The 17,949-nt window shown below is 45.8% G+C and overlaps 1 protein-coding gene across 1 annotated transcript in view; it reads left to right on the forward strand.

Moving 5' to 3' along the window:
* Positions 1–17,949, forward strand: part of LOC137621556 (uncharacterized protein KIAA0825 homolog) — a 155,591-nt gene that overhangs the window by 100,320 nt on the left and 37,322 nt on the right. The window contains exons 9-10 of the mRNA XM_068351948.1: positions 14,288–14,497; positions 15,165–15,358. Coding sequence (XP_068208049.1) covers positions 14,288–14,497; positions 15,165–15,358 — 404 coding nt within the window. The remainder of the gene's footprint in view (positions 1–14,287; positions 14,498–15,164; positions 15,359–17,949) is intronic.

Here is a 17,949-nt window from a genome sequence, read left to right on the forward strand (position 1 = left end):
GTCAAAACCTGCCCACCATCACTCCTGCACGCAAGTTTGTAGGTGAGGCAACAGCCTTGTTTCCCTCACCTGCGCGCCAACTTTTACTTGTGCGCACACAGAGATACGCCGGCCCTTTCTCTCTCCTATAGACGCGCGCCAACAATTTCCCGTGCACCCATCATGATTCTGCTGCGCGCCCGCACGCTCGGAGACATTCTCCCGCGCGCGCGCAGTATTTCTTCTACAGATGCGCTCGAACACTCTCCCGCGTGCCCGCGCGCTAACACTCTCCCGCGTGCCCGCGCGTAAACACCCTCCTGCACACATCATGATTCTCCTGCACGCCCGCTCGCACCAACAGTCTCCCGTGCGCGAGCACCAATATTCTCCCTTGCGTGAGCACCATTAATCTCCCTCGTGCGAGCGCCAATATTCTCCCGCGCGCTAGCATGCGCACCAAAAGGAACGAAGTCCGGCTAGGTCGCCCTCGCCTCATTCCCCTCCTCGCAAGCGCATACCACTGCGCATTGTGGGAGAAGGGAAACATGCAGAGGGGTTCAGGTTCCCAAAGCTACATCCTAAGGCGAACCCACCCATTCCAGTAACTCCTCCCAGGGAACCTTCGGTCCCTTTCCCTTCAAGGGGTATGTCTGACAGTGCGTCTGTCAGCCAGCAGCCCTGTTTCAATGCCTTGATCAGAGCCGTAACCCAGGCTTGTGTCCTGTCTGATCTAGGTAATGGAATCATGGATTCCTCTACCTCTTTGAAGAGGAAAAGAGGAGTTCTGGACGCGGTCATTTCCCCGAGGGCGAAAACGACTCCACTCAGACCATCGAAGCAAGTTCTTCCTATTTCACGGACTAACTCTCCATCCCTTTCGGACAAAGATCTCCCGTCACCTAGGGAATCATGCGAAGAGAGACTTTCCCCCATCGCACCAATGGAGGAAATCTCTCTTCACGCCGAGAGTTCCTCACAGTCCGAGAATAGAAGGGACATGCCACACTCATCGATGTTAGAGTCTTACATCCTTCCCTGGAAGGAATCTAAAGACTCCAAAACATTGCCAAAGTCCTCCACTAGGGCTAGGATAGAGCCAGCCAGCCACTCTGGGAATGTCCGCGACTCTCCCCAAGAAGAGCCTTTGGGGATAGAAGGAGATTTCGCTGCAAGTCCTACAACAGGAGGAGAACAGCAGGAGTCAGAACATGCTTTCTGGCAGGTTCTGATTCTAATGAGGGTTCTCAATGAGTTTTCCGACTCGGAGATCCTCCCTCGAGAGGGCAAAGACACGGTCCTAGACCGCGTCTTTGGTACTCAAAAACCCTCTAAGACCAGTGCAGCCCTGCCCTGGTCTCAAGGGGTAAAGAGTACCAGGGACAAGATCGCCCAGCAACTCTCCGAGATGTCCTCCTCCAACTGTTCCGGTACCACGAACAAGCTCCTCCGACCTCCTCGCGTACAGCAGAGGAGGTACTTCGTGATCCTGGAGGAGCCTAGTTCAGCTCTTTCGCTTCACCACTCGCTGGAAGATCTAACCAGGGGAGTCCCTCTTGAGAGACTCTCCAACCGGCAGGTCTCGTTCTCGGCAGCCGAGATCCTCAACCAGGAGGGTCACGAAGTGTGCTATGCAAGCTACTTCCTGGCTTGATATCTGGTTGGGGACCTTAGGTATCCTGATACGATCTGAGGCTTTCTTCAAGGAACGTACCAGGAAAGCTATGGAAACCTTCCTTCTTTCATGTACTCGCACGACCGAGTTTCTTGCCCACCAAGTCTCGAACTAGTGGGCAAATGCCATCCTGAAACGTTGGGATGCAGTAGCTGAGAGATTACATCAGAAGGTCCCTAGCGTCGAGATCAATAGGCTCAGACATACCTCCATAGAGGGGTCTCTTCTGTTCGAGCCTAAGGATGTGGAACATGCTGCTGAGAGGTGGAGGAAGTCTCATCAAGACTCCCTCCTCCATAAGGCTTTAACATCTAAGCCCTATAAACCTCCAGCACCACAGCAGTCCCGTCCAACCAAGACCATGAGGACGACAACTGCACCAAAGACAACGGTGTCTAAGCCCTTTCCTGTCAAAGACAGGAAAGGCAAAAAGTCCTCCAGGGGAGGTAAAAATCCTAGAGGGAGCAGCTGAGGCCACAAACGCTAGGATAGGCAGTTCCTCCGCATTTCCACCAGTGGGGGGGATGCCTTCAGAGTTGCGCAAACAGGTGGAAGCAACTCGGGGCCGATTCCTGGACAATTTTCGTGATCAGTCTAGGATATCGCGTCCCGTTCATAGCATTTCTACCTCCCCTGACCAGGAATTCAGTGTCATTGAACTCCCTTGCCATGGGATCGGCAAGGGGGGCAAGACCTTCGGGTAGAAGTCCTGACCCTGTTGAAGGAGGGCCCTCTCCAAGAGGTCCTCGACGGATCCCCAGGCTTCTTCAGTCAACTCTTTCTTGAAAAGAATGCGTCTGGAAGCTAGAGACCAGTGATCGTCCTCTCAGCTCTGAACAAGTTTGTCAAACAAACTTCGTTCAGCATGGAGACGGCAGACACGATTAGACTAGCAGTAAGACCGCAAGACTTTATGTGCACACACGACCTAAAGGACGTGTACTTCCAGATCCCAGTCCATCCGTCTTCAAGGAAGTATTTAAAATTCAGCCTAGACAACAGAATATACCAGTTTGAGGTGCTGTGCTTCGGTCTTTCCACAAGCACCACAAGTCTTCACCAGTGTTCACCCTAGTGTCATCTTGGGCACACAGGATTGGCATCCGTCTCCTCCGTTATCTGGACGACTGGCTAATCCTAGCAAATTCGGTGTCAACCCTTCTTCAACACTGAGACAAACTTCTGAGACTTTGCCAGGATCTGGGGATCATGGTAAATCTCGAGAAGTCCTCTCTGCTTCCCACTCAAAGACTGGTATACTTAGGCATGATTGTAGACACCATTCTCCACAAAGCCCTCCCATCAGACAACAGGATAGCAAGGCTGAGAAAGGTCGCAAGACCTTTTCTCAGACGAGAAGAACTTCCAGCCCAATCGTAGCTACGTCTCCTCTGTCACCTTTCATCGCTGGCCCGTCTAGTTCCCAATGGTTGCCTCAGGATGAGATCCCTCCAGTGGTGACTCAAGTCCAGCTGGAATCAAGCACACGACTCCCCGTACATCCAGATCTCCATGGGACCTGCGGAACTGACAGACCTCCAGTGGTGGGTGACAGACGAGAATCTACGAAAAGGAGTGGTTCTTCTCGTCCTCCCCCTGGATTTGAGGCTGTTTTCAGACGCTTCAAAAAAAGGGTGGGGGGCCCACGTGCAGCACCACACGACCTCAGGCCTCTGGTCAGAGTCAGAAAAGTACCTCCACATAAATCTCCTAGAGATGAAGGACTTCTTTCTGGCCCTTCAACAGTTCCAACAGTACCTGGCAACTCCTAACGGAGCCACCAAGAGAACTCCCTCCACGACACAATCTACTCAAACAACCACACATCAACACTTCCACAAAGCCGTAGCTTTGCTACAACTTCACGCCTGGAGACTATCTAGCATCTCCTCTCTGAGAGAGGATTTTCGCAACAAGTTGCTATTAGGATGTATGGACATCTGCGAAAATCATCAGCAGCAGTCTACCAGGCAAAGTGGAAAATCTTCTGTGGTTGGTTTCGTGGAAGGGGTATCTTTCCACTCGATGCCATTATTCCAGCAATAGCAGAGTTCCTCGTGTATTTGCGTGAAGAAATGCGCCTATCAGTCTTGGCAGTAAAAGGCTATCACTCAGCCTTAAGCCTCGCCTTCAGACTGAAAGGAATGGACATTTCTTCATCGCTAGAACTTTCTCTACTCATCTGGAGTTATGAACTTACCTACCCCCAGTCAGAAGTGAGACCTCCCACATGGAACGTGGTTCGAGTTCTCAGGTATCTTAAGAGACCTCCCAACGAACCATTACCCCAGGCAACAGATCGCCACCTGACTTGGAAGACGGTGTTCCTGCTAGCTTTAGCCTCCAAGCGAGTCAGCGAACTTCATGGTCTCTCATGTGACATCGCCCATTCAAGGGGATGGGGAGAGGTAACGTTCAGCTTCGTCCCTGAGTTTATTGCCAAGACACAGAACCTGGGAGTAGTGGATCCTCGATTCGACTCCTGGATTTCTAGTCTCCGGTACTGTAACACATGACCCAGACCATCTCTTACTATGCCCAGTAAGGAGTTTGAGGCTGTACCTCAAGAGAACAGCCGCAGCCCATCCTCGTGTGCCACCAGTATTCGTTAGCACAGGAAGGACTAAGAGGAGGGTCACCAAGAACACCATATCAGCATAGATTCGCAGGGTCATTGACCTTGCACTGAATCCAGACCCTCCTCCATCACGTCGCCCCAGAGCACATGATGTCAGGGGCATAGCTACGTCCCTGGCCTTCAAAAGAAATTATTCAGTGACGCAGGTTCTTCAAGGTGGGGCATTGTTTACGGATGAAGTAATTTTGTCTGTAATAGGGCTTCAACACAAAAACTCTTGTCTCCGTAATTCTTATTCTGCTTGGTGCTTGTAGGGTTTGAGATGAGATTATAAAGCATATTTATGTAATTTATGAAATCTAGTTCTTTTTCACTTTACAACTCCCATATTATTGTAATGTGACTTCCCAAATTTTGTTGCCTTTGCAAACACTCTTTGCACCAAATTTTTCCTCTTTTTTTTTCTCTAGCATAGAGCAATAACAATACATAAAAAAAAATTGTTTTTGCTCATACGACTGTCCCTTTTCACATTACTCGTACAGCAATCACACTTGCTGCAATTACCAGGCTCTGACTACTCAACTGTCATCATTTGGACACAAGCATAAAGACCTTTACCTAACTTTGTTCTATGAGAAACAAAGTTCACTGAATCAGTTGTTTTAATGAAACTATAGACATTCTTTTTCTAAATGCTCTATTGATTTTTATTTCAATACTTGGTCTCTCAACTTTCTTAGTTCTGTTTATAATACCTGTACTGTAGTGCAAATTGAACTAATTTTTAGGAAATAGAGGTTTGCATTTATTCAGTTGCGCAGAATTAAGTTTTTGTGTATAATTTACATAGTTTACACAATATATTTGTTGTATAAAAAGTAATTCCTCTTTATGAATCATTACTTCAAGGACAAAGTGAAAGAGATGAGGTTTGGTTATCTAAAGCTCACTGCATTGCATAATCAATAAATAAAATAATTACTGATCTCTACATCTGGAGTTTTATAAGACAAGATATTGTACTTGACAAAAAGTTTGTTAGAAATCTATCTTCATACAGCTGAATGTTAAAAATATTCTCTTCATGCAGCTTAACATTTATATTTACAATCTACTGCATAAGAAACATTCTGTTTCTGGTCTTATTTTTCCTTTTTAATAGTATATTTTGTTCCTTGTATTACATAGTATCCTTGGCTCTGCCTTTTGCAGTCTAAATGTGGTTTCTTTTAGACAAGAAAAGCTTCTTGCAACCTAGATATAGCCTCCTTTTCAAGCACAACATTATGCTATTTAGATGTGACCTCTTCTCTGCTGGCACATCATCCTTCATAGAAAATGAAGAGCTGCCTCTGCAAGCACAGTATCTTGTAGTTTAGATGTGGGTCGGTCCTTCTCTATAGTCACAGCATCCTGCCATCTAGATGTGAGCCCTCCTCTGCAATCACGTCATATTGCAATCTATATTTAAACCCCCATCTGCAAGCAGAGCATCTTGATGGGGGACTTTCCTACAGTTATACCATCCAGGAATCTAGATGTTGAGCCTTTTCTGCAATCGCAGCATCCTGCAATGTAGATGCGATCCCTGCTGTGCAATCACCAGTCTCAATTTAGACCTGCTTTTGCAAGCAGACCATCTTACAGTCTCCTTGTGGACTCATCTCTACAATCACCGCATCTTGAAATCTAGAAGTAAACCCTCTGTAAGCACAACATGCTGCAGTCTAAATGTGGGCCCCCTCTGCAAGCACAGCATCCTGCAGGCTATAAGTGGCCCTTCTATAATTCCAGTGTAATGCAGGTTAGATGTGGCTCCTTCTGCAATTTCAGCATCATACAGCCTAGATATAGACCTTCCTCTGCATGTATAGCATCTGGAAGTCTTGATTGAATCCCTACTCTTCAATTACAGCATACTTCAATGTAGATAGGGTTTATCTTCTGCAATCTCTTAAATCCTTGATTTAGATGTGGTATCTCCTCTTCAATCATCTTCTGCCACCTAGATGTGTACCTGCCTCTGTAAAGCATAGCATCTTTCAGTCTAGATGTGGAGCTCCTTCTGCAAGCAAAACATCATGCATTCAATAATACCATCCAACAGTCTAGATGTAAGATCTCATCTTCAATTACATCTTCCAGTCTATATATGGGCCTTTCTTGGACATCACAACATCTTGCAGTCTAGATTTGAGCCCTCAGCAATCACATCATGCAGCCTGGTGTTGGGCTTCCCCTGCAAGCAAATCAGTCTAAATATGGGCTTGCTTCTGTAATCAGTATTCTGTGGTCTAGATGTGGGTGGACCCTCAACTGCACACAGGCCATCCTACAGTCTAGATGTGAACCCTCCTCTACAATCTCAGGAACTACCAGTCTAGATGTGGGATTTTTTCTGCAATTACTGTATCCTGTAGTCTAGATGGGGGGCCCTCCTCTGCAATCGCAACATCTGACAGCTAGATATGGATCCCCTTCTGCAAGCATAGGATCCTGCAGCCTAGATGTAGACATCCCTCTTGCTGAGCATCTTGCATTGAAGATGTGGGCCTCCTCTGCAATCATAGCATCATACAGTTTACATCTGGACCCTGATTTGCACTCCCAGCATCTCGTAGCCTATATGTGGGCCCTCATCTGCATAGACAGGATCCTGCAGTTTAAATGTGAACCTTCTTCTGCAAGCACATCATTCTTCATTGTATATGTAGGTGTGAGCCCTTTGCAAGCATAGCATCCTGCAGTCTAGATGTGGACCCTACATTGGATGCTCAGCTTTCTGCATTTTAAATTAGCAAATCATTTAACAAACTAACATGTAAACTAATAATACCAGTACTCTACTTAATTTCCATAGATTTATTACAAACCAAATTTCCAATTTCATCTACCTCATATTTTTTCTTTACAGTTTATACAGATACATCAATGTCCTTTTGGAAGTAGCATGAGGAATAATTTTCAGTGTCTTACTTCTACTAATATTCTGTACTTCAATGGAGCTCATTTTAGAGTTAACATACATGTAGTATGAATGTATTCAGGATATTAAAGTTGTGGTTTCAAAACACTATGTAATTATACTAAAGACAAATAGTAACCATTTTACTATGTACACATTATTAATATTACATTTTCAATATTAAACTTACCCGATAATCATGTAGCTGTCAACTCCGTTGCCCGACAGAATTCTATGGAGGGATACGCCAGCTATCACAATACTAGAAGGGGGTGTACTTACCAGCGCCACCTGTGGCCAGGTACTCAATCATTTGTTGTTTACACCTCCTCAATTATTCCTCTGTCGTGCTTCCGGCTAGACGTTCTGGGATACGCTCATGGTCTTCGAGTTTATTCATGGATATTTGGTGAAGTATTCTCTTAGATTAACGGCTGTCGCATACTGGAATCCTTTTTATATTAGCTAGTTAGCTTTTATATAAACTCTGATTAACGGTTAATGAATTTTTGCTTGTTTTTTGGATCACCCTTTGACTTACTCTTTGAAACAAGATGTCTGACGTTTCGCAAGCTCCCTCCCATAGACGATGTAGGTCTTGCAATAGGCGTATTCCGAAGGTCTCGGTAGATCCTCACACCGCTTGTTCTGACTGTAGGGACAGGCCCTGTCTATTAGAAAATCGGTGTGAGGAGTGCGCCGGACTTTCGGAATTGGATTTTGTACGTCTTTTAAAATATTCATCCAAGTTAGAGAGAACTAGAGCTAGGAGAAGTTCTTCTCACTCTTCTATGTTTTCCTCACCTCATGATCCCCTACCTTTTCCTACCCCTGTAGTGGCTACCCCCGAACCTACTGTGTGCCCTCCGCCTGATATGTCAACTGTTTTGCGTGCTATTCAGGCTTTAGGAGATAAAGTAGAATCAGTGGTAAGTGACCATAAGTCTCTGATGGCCGAGGTTAAAGAACTGAAGGTCAAGAGTGCAGTGGGTGGAAATAGTGCCAGTGCTGTGACGAGTGCTAGTGTCTGTGCAGTGCCAAGTGCTAGTGGTGCCAGTGTGGTGCGTGAGGATTTTTCTGTGCGAGCCAGTCGTCCTCCCAGTCCGGGACCTCTTGCAAGCTCCCATGCCCAGGGGAGAAGCAATGTCGAAGGGCTTAAGGGTTCGACAGGCCTTGTTAGGCGCACAGAATTATCCTCGGTGGTTGCGGGCGTGTCTTCCTTAGACCGTCACTCCCACCTGCAGACGATTGAGCCCGTCTTCTCGTCCGCTGATCTTCATGCAGGGAAGAAACGTTGGTCTCAGGTCTCGAGACCGCTGAAACGTAGAGTTCAGTCAGCGAGTGCTCAGCCAGGTTGCAGTCATTGGCTCAGCTCCGACTCGCCTCTGTCATCGATCGACAGTACTCCGCCCAAGAGGAGTAAGGTTCTGCCTATACAGACCCCGACTGTGACTTTACCTCAGTCTTTTATCGCTTCTGCCGACCCCAAGTGGACCCTGCTTCAGTCCATGCAAGTTCAGCTTTCGGACTTAATGCGTGAATGTCGGGCTGAGAGTGTTGCACCTCCTGCACTCCCTCCACCTGTTCTCGCTGCACCTGTGCTCGCCCAGCCTGCACCTGCTCCGCCTGTGCTCTCCCAGCCTGCACCTGCTCCGCCTGCACTCCCTCCACCTGTTCTCGCTGCACCTGTGCTCGCCCAGCCTGCACCTGCTCCGCCTGGTCGCAGCACCATCTGCCAGGCGTACGATGTTGAACCACTTTCGGAGTTTGCTGTTCACAGTGTTGTTCAGCCTCAGCCTTCTTTAAGGCAACCTTTGCTTGGGGATCAGGAGAGTTACACTCTTCCTCCTCCTCCCCTTGCTGCTCCACCAGTGGTGCAACTCTCGGTTGGGGTACAACAACCTCTCCCCTCCGTGAGTCTGTCTGCTGCACCAGCGCTGCACCGAGTTCAACCCTCATCTAGGCAAGCTCATCTACACCATGCACTTGCGCCTCAGGAGCCTCAGCTTGCTAGAACTTTACCTTGTTCTGCGCAGCCTCAACCTTCTCATGCTCCACTCATCTCTCAGGAACAGGAACGGACTACTCCGCCTCCGTCCTCCGCTCAACTGGTGCATTCCTTGGGTGCAACTCTTGCTAGGAGTCAACCTCCTTCACCCTTGCACCTGCCTTCTGCTCCGACTGTTGTTCAACCTATGCAGTCTGAACCTCAGGTTTTCCCTCAAGTTGAGGAAACCTCTGCTGTTGTTCCTACCCGTTCTGACTCTGCGGTTCAGCATTCTGGTCCTTTTGCTTCGCTACCTTCTGCTGATGAAGTGTCGGATGATGAGGAGGCACATCTTGATCCCTCATCAGACGTGGAGGAGTCTAAGCCTTCTCCATTGTCTGTTGATTTTAGAAAGGTCTTGGCTCTACTCAGGGAGCTTTACCCTGACCACTTCGTCTCTGCTGTTCCCCGCTCTCCTCCATCTGAGTTTTCGCTAGGCGTGCAACAAGCTAAGTCGTGCTATACTAAGCTTGTCCTAGCTAGATCCTCCAAGAGGGCCTTAAGGATCTTAGGGGATTGGCTTCAGTCTAAACAACACCTGGGCAAGACTTCCTTCATGTTCCCTCCAACGAAGCTCGCATCGAAAGGTTGCGTTTGGTATGCCACAGGGGAAGCACCAGGCTTGGGAGTTCCTGCCTCTGCCCAGGCTGACTTCTCAAGTCTGGTGGACTCGCCTAGGAGGACTGCGATGAGACGCTCGAAGGTTTGTTGGACCTTCTCAGACCTGGATCATCTTCTGAAAGGGTTGTTCAGAGCTTTCGAGATGTTCAATTTTCTCGACTGGTGCCTGGGAGCCCTCAGCAAGAAAACATCTCCTGCGGACAAAGACTCTGCCATGTTAATTATGTCCTGCATGGATAAGGCTATCAGGGATGGATCGGGTGAGCTAGCGTCGTTATTTGTATCAGGGGTGTTGAAGAAAAGAGAACAACTGTGTTCCTTCCTCTCAGCCAGCATTACACCGTGCCAGCGGTCACAGCTCCTTTTTGCTCCACTCTCAAAGTTCCTCTTTCCCGAGGAGCTAGTTAAGGACTTGTCGGCTGCCCTGATACAGAAGGACACGCACGATCTTGTAGCTTCATCGGCTCGTAAGTCTAAGGTTACCACCTCTGTCCCCAAGACTTATCGCTCTCCAGTGGCTGATACCCCGGCCACTAGGTTCATACCGCCCTTTCGTGGTAGAGCCCCCAGCCGAGGAAGCTCCCGTCCAGACTCTCACAGGGGCAAGTCTAAGAAAGGACCCAGGACATCCAAGGGAAAGCACTGACTCTCAGATTCTCCAGACAACAGTAGGTGCCAGGCTCAAGATCTTCTGGCAAGCCTGGGAGAAGAGAGGTGCAGACGCACAGTCTGTCAGTTGGCTGAGGTACGGTTACAGGATTCCATTCTGCCTCAAACCGCCTCTGACCACATCGCCCATCAACCTCTCTCCCAACTACAAAGAAGAGGACAAGAGGCTAGCATTGCAACAGGAGGTGTCGCTACTTGTGCAGAAGAAGGCAGTGGTTATAGTCCGGGACCATCAATCCCCGGGCTTCTACAACCGTCTCTTTCTTGTGGCCAAAAAGACAGGAGGTTGGAGACCGGTGCTGGACGTCAGCTCTCTCAACGAGTATGTCACCAAGCAGACGTTCACAATGGAGACGACCAAGTCGGTCTTAGCAGCGGTCAGACAGGAGGACTGGATGGTCTCGTTGGACTTGAAAGATGCATACTTTCACGTTCCCATTCATCCAGACTCCCAACCTTTCCTGAGATTCGTTTTCGGAAAGGTTGTCTATCAGTTCCAAGCCCTGTGTTTTGGCCTAAGCACAGCTCCTATGGTCTTTACTCATCTGATGAGGAATGTAGCGAAATTCCTGCACTTATTGAACATCAGAGCCTCCCTCTACCTAGACGACTGGCTGTTGAGAGCCTCCACGAGTCGTCGTTGTCTGGAGAACCTCTCTTGGACTTTAGATCTAATCAGAGACCTAGGTCTATTAGTCAATTTAGAGAAATCTCAACTCATTCCCTCCCAATCCATTGTGTACCTGGGAATGGAGATTCAGAGTCGGGATTTTCGGGCTTTTCCATCGGCCCCCAGGATAAACCAAGCCCTACAGTGCATCATGAGCATGCTGAAGAGGAGCAATTGCTCAGTGAGACAGTGGATGAGTCTCACAGGGACCCTCTCATCTCTGGCCCTGTTTGTCGAGCTGGGGAGACTCCACCTCCGCCCTCTTCAATTCCATCTTGCAGCTCATTGGGACAAGGGCTCGACTCTAGAAGCAGTCTCTATCCCTATCAACCAAGAGATGAAGACCACTCTCCGGTGGTGGAAGCACAATCTTCTTCTCAAGGAGGGTCTATCATTGGCCATCCAGACCCCCCATCTTCATCTCTTCTCGGATGCATCGGACTCGGGCTGGGGTGCGACCTTGGACGGACGGGAATGCTGAGGAGTGTGGAACAAGGAACAAGGATTACTCCACATCAATTGCAAGGAACTGTTAGCAGTCCATCTTGCCCTGTTGAACTTCAAGTCCCTCCTGCTAGGCAAAGTGGTGGAGGTGAATTCAGACAACACCACAGCCTTGGCTTACATCTCCAAGCAAGGAGGGACCCATTCGAGGAGCCTTTACGAGATCGCAAGGGACCTCCTCATTTGGTCAAGAGGTCTAAACCTCACTCTGGTCACGAGGTTCATCCAGGGCGATATGAATGTTTCAGCGGATCGCCTCAGCAGAAGGAATCAGGTCATTCCCACGGAATGGACCCTCCACAAGAGTGTGTGCAACAGACTTTGGACGTTGTGGGGTCAACCTACCATAGACCTGTTTGCCACCTCCATCACCAAGAGACTTCCGCTTTATTGTTCCCCTGTTCCAGACCCTGCAGCGGTTCATGTAGATGCTTTCCTTCTGAACTGGTCCCATCTCGACCTGTACGCATTCCCTCCGTTCAAGATTATAAACAAAGTTCTGCAGAAATTCGTCTCGCACGAAGGGACACGGCTGACGCTGGTTGCTCCCCTTTGGCCTGCAAGAGAATGGTACACAGAGGTACGTCAATGGCTAGTCGACTTCCCCAGGACTCTACCTCTAAGAGTGGACCTTCTACGTCAACCACACGTAGACAGGTTGCACCCAAACCTCCACGCTCTTCGACTGACTGCCTTCAGACTGTCGAAAGATTCGCTAGAGCTAGAGGCTTTTCGAAGGAGGCAGCCAGTGCGATTGCCAGAGCTAGAAGAATTTCCACTCGTAGAGTCTACCAGTCTAAGTGGGAGGTCTTCCGAAGCTGGTGTAGAGCCAATTCAATATCCTCTACCAATACCTCTGTGATCCAAATAGCTGACTTCCTTATTCATCTTAGGAATGAGAGATCCCTTTCAACTTCTACTATTAAAGGGTATAGGAGCATGTTGGCCTCAGTCCTCCGCCACAGGGGTTTGGACCTGTCTTCCAACAAGGACCTTCAAGACATTCTCAAGTCTTTTGAGACGTCTAAAGAACGTCGTCTTTCCACTCCAGGCTGGAATCTGGACGTAGTCTTAAGGTTCCTTATGACATCTAGGTTCGAACCTCTCCAGTCAGCTTCCTTCAAGGATCTTACCCTCAAGACTGCTTTTCTCGTTTGCCTTGCAACAGCTAAGAGAGTCAGTGAGGTTCATGCCTTCAGCAAGAACATTGGTTTCACAACCGAATCAGCTACATGTTCTTTTCAGCTTGGATTCCTAGCAAAGAACGAACTTCCTTCACGTCCTTGGCCTAGATCGTTCGAAATACCTAGCCTCTCCAACATGGTAGGTAACGAACTAGAGAGAGTTCTTTGCCCTGTCAGAGCTCTCAAATATTATCTGAAGAGGTCTAAACCTATTCGAGGACAGTCAGAAGCCTTATGGTGTGCCATCAAGAAACCCTCGAGACCCATGTCCAAGAATGGGCTTTCGTACTATATAAGGCTTCTGATCAGAGAAGCACATTCTCACTTAAAGGAGGAAGACCTTGCGTTGCTGAAGGTAAGGACCCACGAAGTAAGAGCTGTTGCTACTTCGTTGGCCTTTAATAAAAACCGTTCTCTGCAGAGCATTATGGATGCAACCTATTGGAGGAGCAAGTCAGTGTTTGCATCATTTTATCTGAAAGATGTCCAGTCTCTTTACGAGAACTGCTACACCCTGGGACCATTCGTAGCAGCGAGTGCAGTAGTAGGTGAGGGCTCAGCCACTACATTCCCATAATCCCATAACCTTTTTAACCTTTCTCTTGAATACTTTTATTGTTGTTTTTATGGTTGTTACGGTAGGCTAAGAAGCCTTCCGCATCCTTGGATTTGGCGGGTGGTCTATTCATTCTTGAGAAGCGCCTGGGTTAAAGGTTTGGTAGAGGTCCTTTAGTAGGGTTGCAACCCCTTGTACTTTGGCACCTTTGGGTTGATTCAGCCTCCAAGAGGAACGCTGCGCTCAGTAAGGAAGACGAACTTTAAATAAAAGGCAGAGTAACGGTTCTATTCGACTTCCTTACCAGGTACTTATTATTTCATTGTTATTTGAGATAACTGTTATATGAAATTTGGGGATACTTAGCTATCCTTTAATCATGTACACTGGTTTTCACCCACCTCCCTGGGTGTGAATCAGCTACATGATTATCGGGTAAGTTTAATATTGAAAAATGTTATTTTTATTAATAAAATAAATTTTTGAATATACTTACCCGATAATCATGATTTAATCGACCCTCCCTTTCCTCCCCAGAGAGAACCAGTGGACCGAGGAATAATTGAGGAGGTGTAAACAACAAATGATTGAGTACCTGGCCACAGGTGGCGCTGGTAAGTACACCCCCTTCTAGTATTGTGATAGCTGGCGTATCCCTCCATAGAATTCTGTCGGGCAACGGAGTTGACAGCTACATGATTATCGGGTAAGTATATTCAAAAATTTATTTTATTAATAAAAATAACATATTATAAACTGTTCAGAAGGAATTTCTTTGGATTTTCTAAAAATAAATACCAGTAAGTTACACAGCACTTAAAGTACTATCTTTACAGGTGATACGTGCAGTTCCTCAGCTACCACCTGCCAAGCCTGCCCACCCTAGCCAGCAATCCGTTCGGCTGGAACATCATTTAGCTGCCTGGACACTGCAGCTGCTGACTGGCATAGAGGCTGTAGCATACACCATGCCACAAGCAGTATTATATGCAGCTCACACTATAAATTCTTCTCTTCCACCTACCATTAAGCCTACAGGAGGACATGCAAGTTACTTTTCCTTAATATTATAAACTTCATCCAGTAGTTTTCCAATCACAGCACCCACTCTTTATCCACGGTATTACACACCAAGGGTTCTTTCTATAAGGATATCATTTAAATTTTCTTTGTTAAAAACTTCTCTCATGAAAGTCGGTCACTGAAAAGGAAATTTATTCTTTTCCTGGTACTAAAAATTATTCAAAAGCTTAATCATTGAATTGTTATTAAGAAATTATTCTTTTTTTAATGGGAATATGTCATATAATCAGAAAATTAGAAAAATTAATACTCTGTAATATGTAACCTGTTGATTTGCAACCAAATCCCATTCCTAACAGTTTTTGATCAACACAAGGTGGATGGACAAAACATTATTATACCTGGTACTGGTCTGTTCTGTACTTCATCTTCTATTTACAATTAGTTTCTTGTTATGTTGTACCTAAAGTGAAAAAGTTACAGTATAGCCATTTTGATGAAAATGTTTAGTCAGATACCATTTTTTTTTCAACCCTTTAGTTTGGAAAATTGTTTTGAATTTATGATTGCCAATTTGGTTTTATATCTAAATTTCCCACTGATATTTGTAAGTAGTTGTACTGTAGTTAGTATTTACTGTGTACTTTAAATTGTCATTCCAAGCATATTAAGCTCTTATCAACTTTCTAGGTAATTACACAGCTGGTAGTAAGTGCTCTTTACTCTACAATCAATTCGCGGAGTTCTCTGGACGATTTGAATGATTCTCCTATATCAGATGGTCAGTGGGACATGATGATTGCTGTAGGTGAAAGACTTTGTTCACTGCATGATGGAAACTACGATTCTCATCTGAAGCAAATGACTCTTGCACTTTTAGCTCAGTAAGTAAACATTCAGTGAAATTTATGTAAGACAGCTGTTTGTTGAATTTTTTCCATTTAATAGACCTGCTGCGGGAACCAATAATGTGGCTTTCTGTGGAAATGAAATAGAACTTGAATTTGAGGTATCAAGCAAAAATATCCTGCTGGTTATCTCCATAGATGATTTTATAGTGTCAGTTGTCAACAAGAAACTTATGCAATAAAATTCCCACGTAGTTGGTTGAATTTTTACTTTCTCTTGCAAGGTTTGAGCCAAATACTGTACACCTTAAAGGTTAGATCCTAAGAAAAGCCACTCTCATCACTAGTTGCTAATTTTTCCTAGCAATTGATTAACCTCTTTATTCAGACAAACAAATTTTAAATAGCCCTTGAGATTAATGAAGGGATATTTAGTTTCAGTAAATCACTTCATTTCTAATACATTTATTTATATATACTGTATAAATCTATTTTTGGGTGAGGTAGCCATGTCGTCCTCATGGAAGTTCCTTCGTTAGTAGCTTCCTAGGTATATTTGACTACAGTGATATATCCCAGAGAATTTACCAAAGGTATCCAGAATTCTAACTCCTGGAGCGAATATCCCTTAAAAATTTTAAAAGGGATATCGCGTAATATCAGAGGACGTATTCTTGACACGTCGCATAGCTATCTACACCCCTAATAATAGCGCTTTCGCTTCGAGGGGAAAAGTGGCAAGAATTATAGGAGAGTCGTTAAAAAGGCAACGCTCCTATTACCGTACTGTAAATAGTGCGCCAATCCGCCACCGCGCGGCACCACCTAACCATTCTTTGTAGCTTTGTAGGTGTTACAGATATAGTACCATAGGGAGGGATTCATTATCCTTTTGTCAAAAATTGGGCGGGTCCATCAGGACGACATGGCTACCTCACCCAAAAATAGATTTTTCGCTTCGCTCAAAATCCGTTTTTTGGGCTCAGGCCATGTCGTCCTGATGGAAGTTTACCAGAGCATTAATGTATCTGTGGATTTTCAATAGTGCCGTTCATCTCGAGATAAATTTTCCTTTGGTCTTCTGGACCTAGAGACACTTGATGTTACCGTTATAAGTCATTCAACTGATCATGGAATATGTCAGTGCTTCCTGCCCCCTACAGGGAAGAGTCTGGGTAGGCTCTAGGAAAAAAACCGAGGATTGTGAGTTCAAAGAACAATCTAGCAAACAGTTTGTATATTAGTGTCGTCATATACATAAAGCATAGTTTGTACTTAGATGGCATTGATCTGTGTAGGTTACTGATACCTCCCGAGTCTGGTTGTAAAAGAGACAGACAGGTTTATATACATGTTGGAAACCTTAATTCAGTAAGATGAACAGTTTAGTACAATCAGTCCTTACCTGATTGCTTGGATCAGTACTAACCTTAGTTCCCAATGTTTTCTTAAATATTGATAGGATCAAAAGACGCTCTGAATTTTTATTCATAATTTAGAATACTTGGGGCGAAAAGAGACCCAAAGATTCCTGCTATTGTTTATTACAATAAAAATAGAAATCATGGTTGTAATCAATTACATTTTACGCTGAATAATTCTGCATAAAGGCATAATTAGTAATAACAGAAATAAGTTCCACCTGAAAGGGAAACACAAGCCACTCTATGGGAAATATGAATATTTCACTATGTATTCTGTTGTTACAAGGAACACTAAGCATATAAGTTTGCATGGCACTTGTGTTAGTCTATTATGCTTAATGTCACCTGTGTAGTTAGAACAGTCTATAGTGTCATCACTAGACACATCACTCAACATGATATACCTTAAGAGTCTATCATGTACACTCTTCACTAAAAGTCCCAAATAGTGCACTGTTCTTCGCAGAAATCAAGCGGCAGGTTCTAGTACACTACCTGCCACCACCACATAATATTTTATTTCCTGTAATTGCTTCGCATAGTGTTTGAAAAATAGTCGGGATGACTTCCATCCAGTATAAGCACGAAGGCTTTCAAACGACATGGTCTGAAAGAAATTCAGAGACGAGGCAACTTTCCTCGGATCATGACCTGCGGGTGTACTGTCTGGATCCGCTCTGCAAATAAAATATGTGATTTTCGCCCTTATCTGTTTCAAGGATAACGTTGAACCTGATGTTTCTCCCCTGAAAAGCTGACCTCCCTTAAGTCTGAAGTTTAACGAAGATAAACCTTTAGGCATTCCACTGGGCAGAGGGATGCTTCTTCCTTCAGAGGGCAGATTCTCCAGGGACCCCACCTCTTAGTGGGCAGCTCGTTCTTGGCGAGAAATGTCGGGTCCGGAAAGAGGTTCAGTTCTCCATTGTCTGTGAACATAATGTGGCCATCATCCCTTAAGAGGGCCACTATTTCACTAACTCTGGCTCCTGAGGCTAGTGCAAATAAGAATATCACCTTTTGAGTCAAGTCTTTCAGCGAGCAATCTTCATTGTTCAGAGTTGATGCTAAGTGAAGATCCTTATCCAAAGACCATGAAATGGGCTTTAGAGGGGCTGCGGGCCGAAGTTTAGCGCAGGCTTTAGGAATCTTGTTGAAGATTTCGTTAGAGAAGTCTACCTGGAAGGCGTAAAGCACTGGTCTGGC

Source organism: Palaemon carinicauda, chromosome 28 (genome assembly GCF_036898095.1).
Source record: "Palaemon carinicauda isolate YSFRI2023 chromosome 28, ASM3689809v2, whole genome shotgun sequence".
Taxonomy (NCBI): Eukaryota; Metazoa; Arthropoda; class Malacostraca; order Decapoda; family Palaemonidae; genus Palaemon; species Palaemon carinicauda.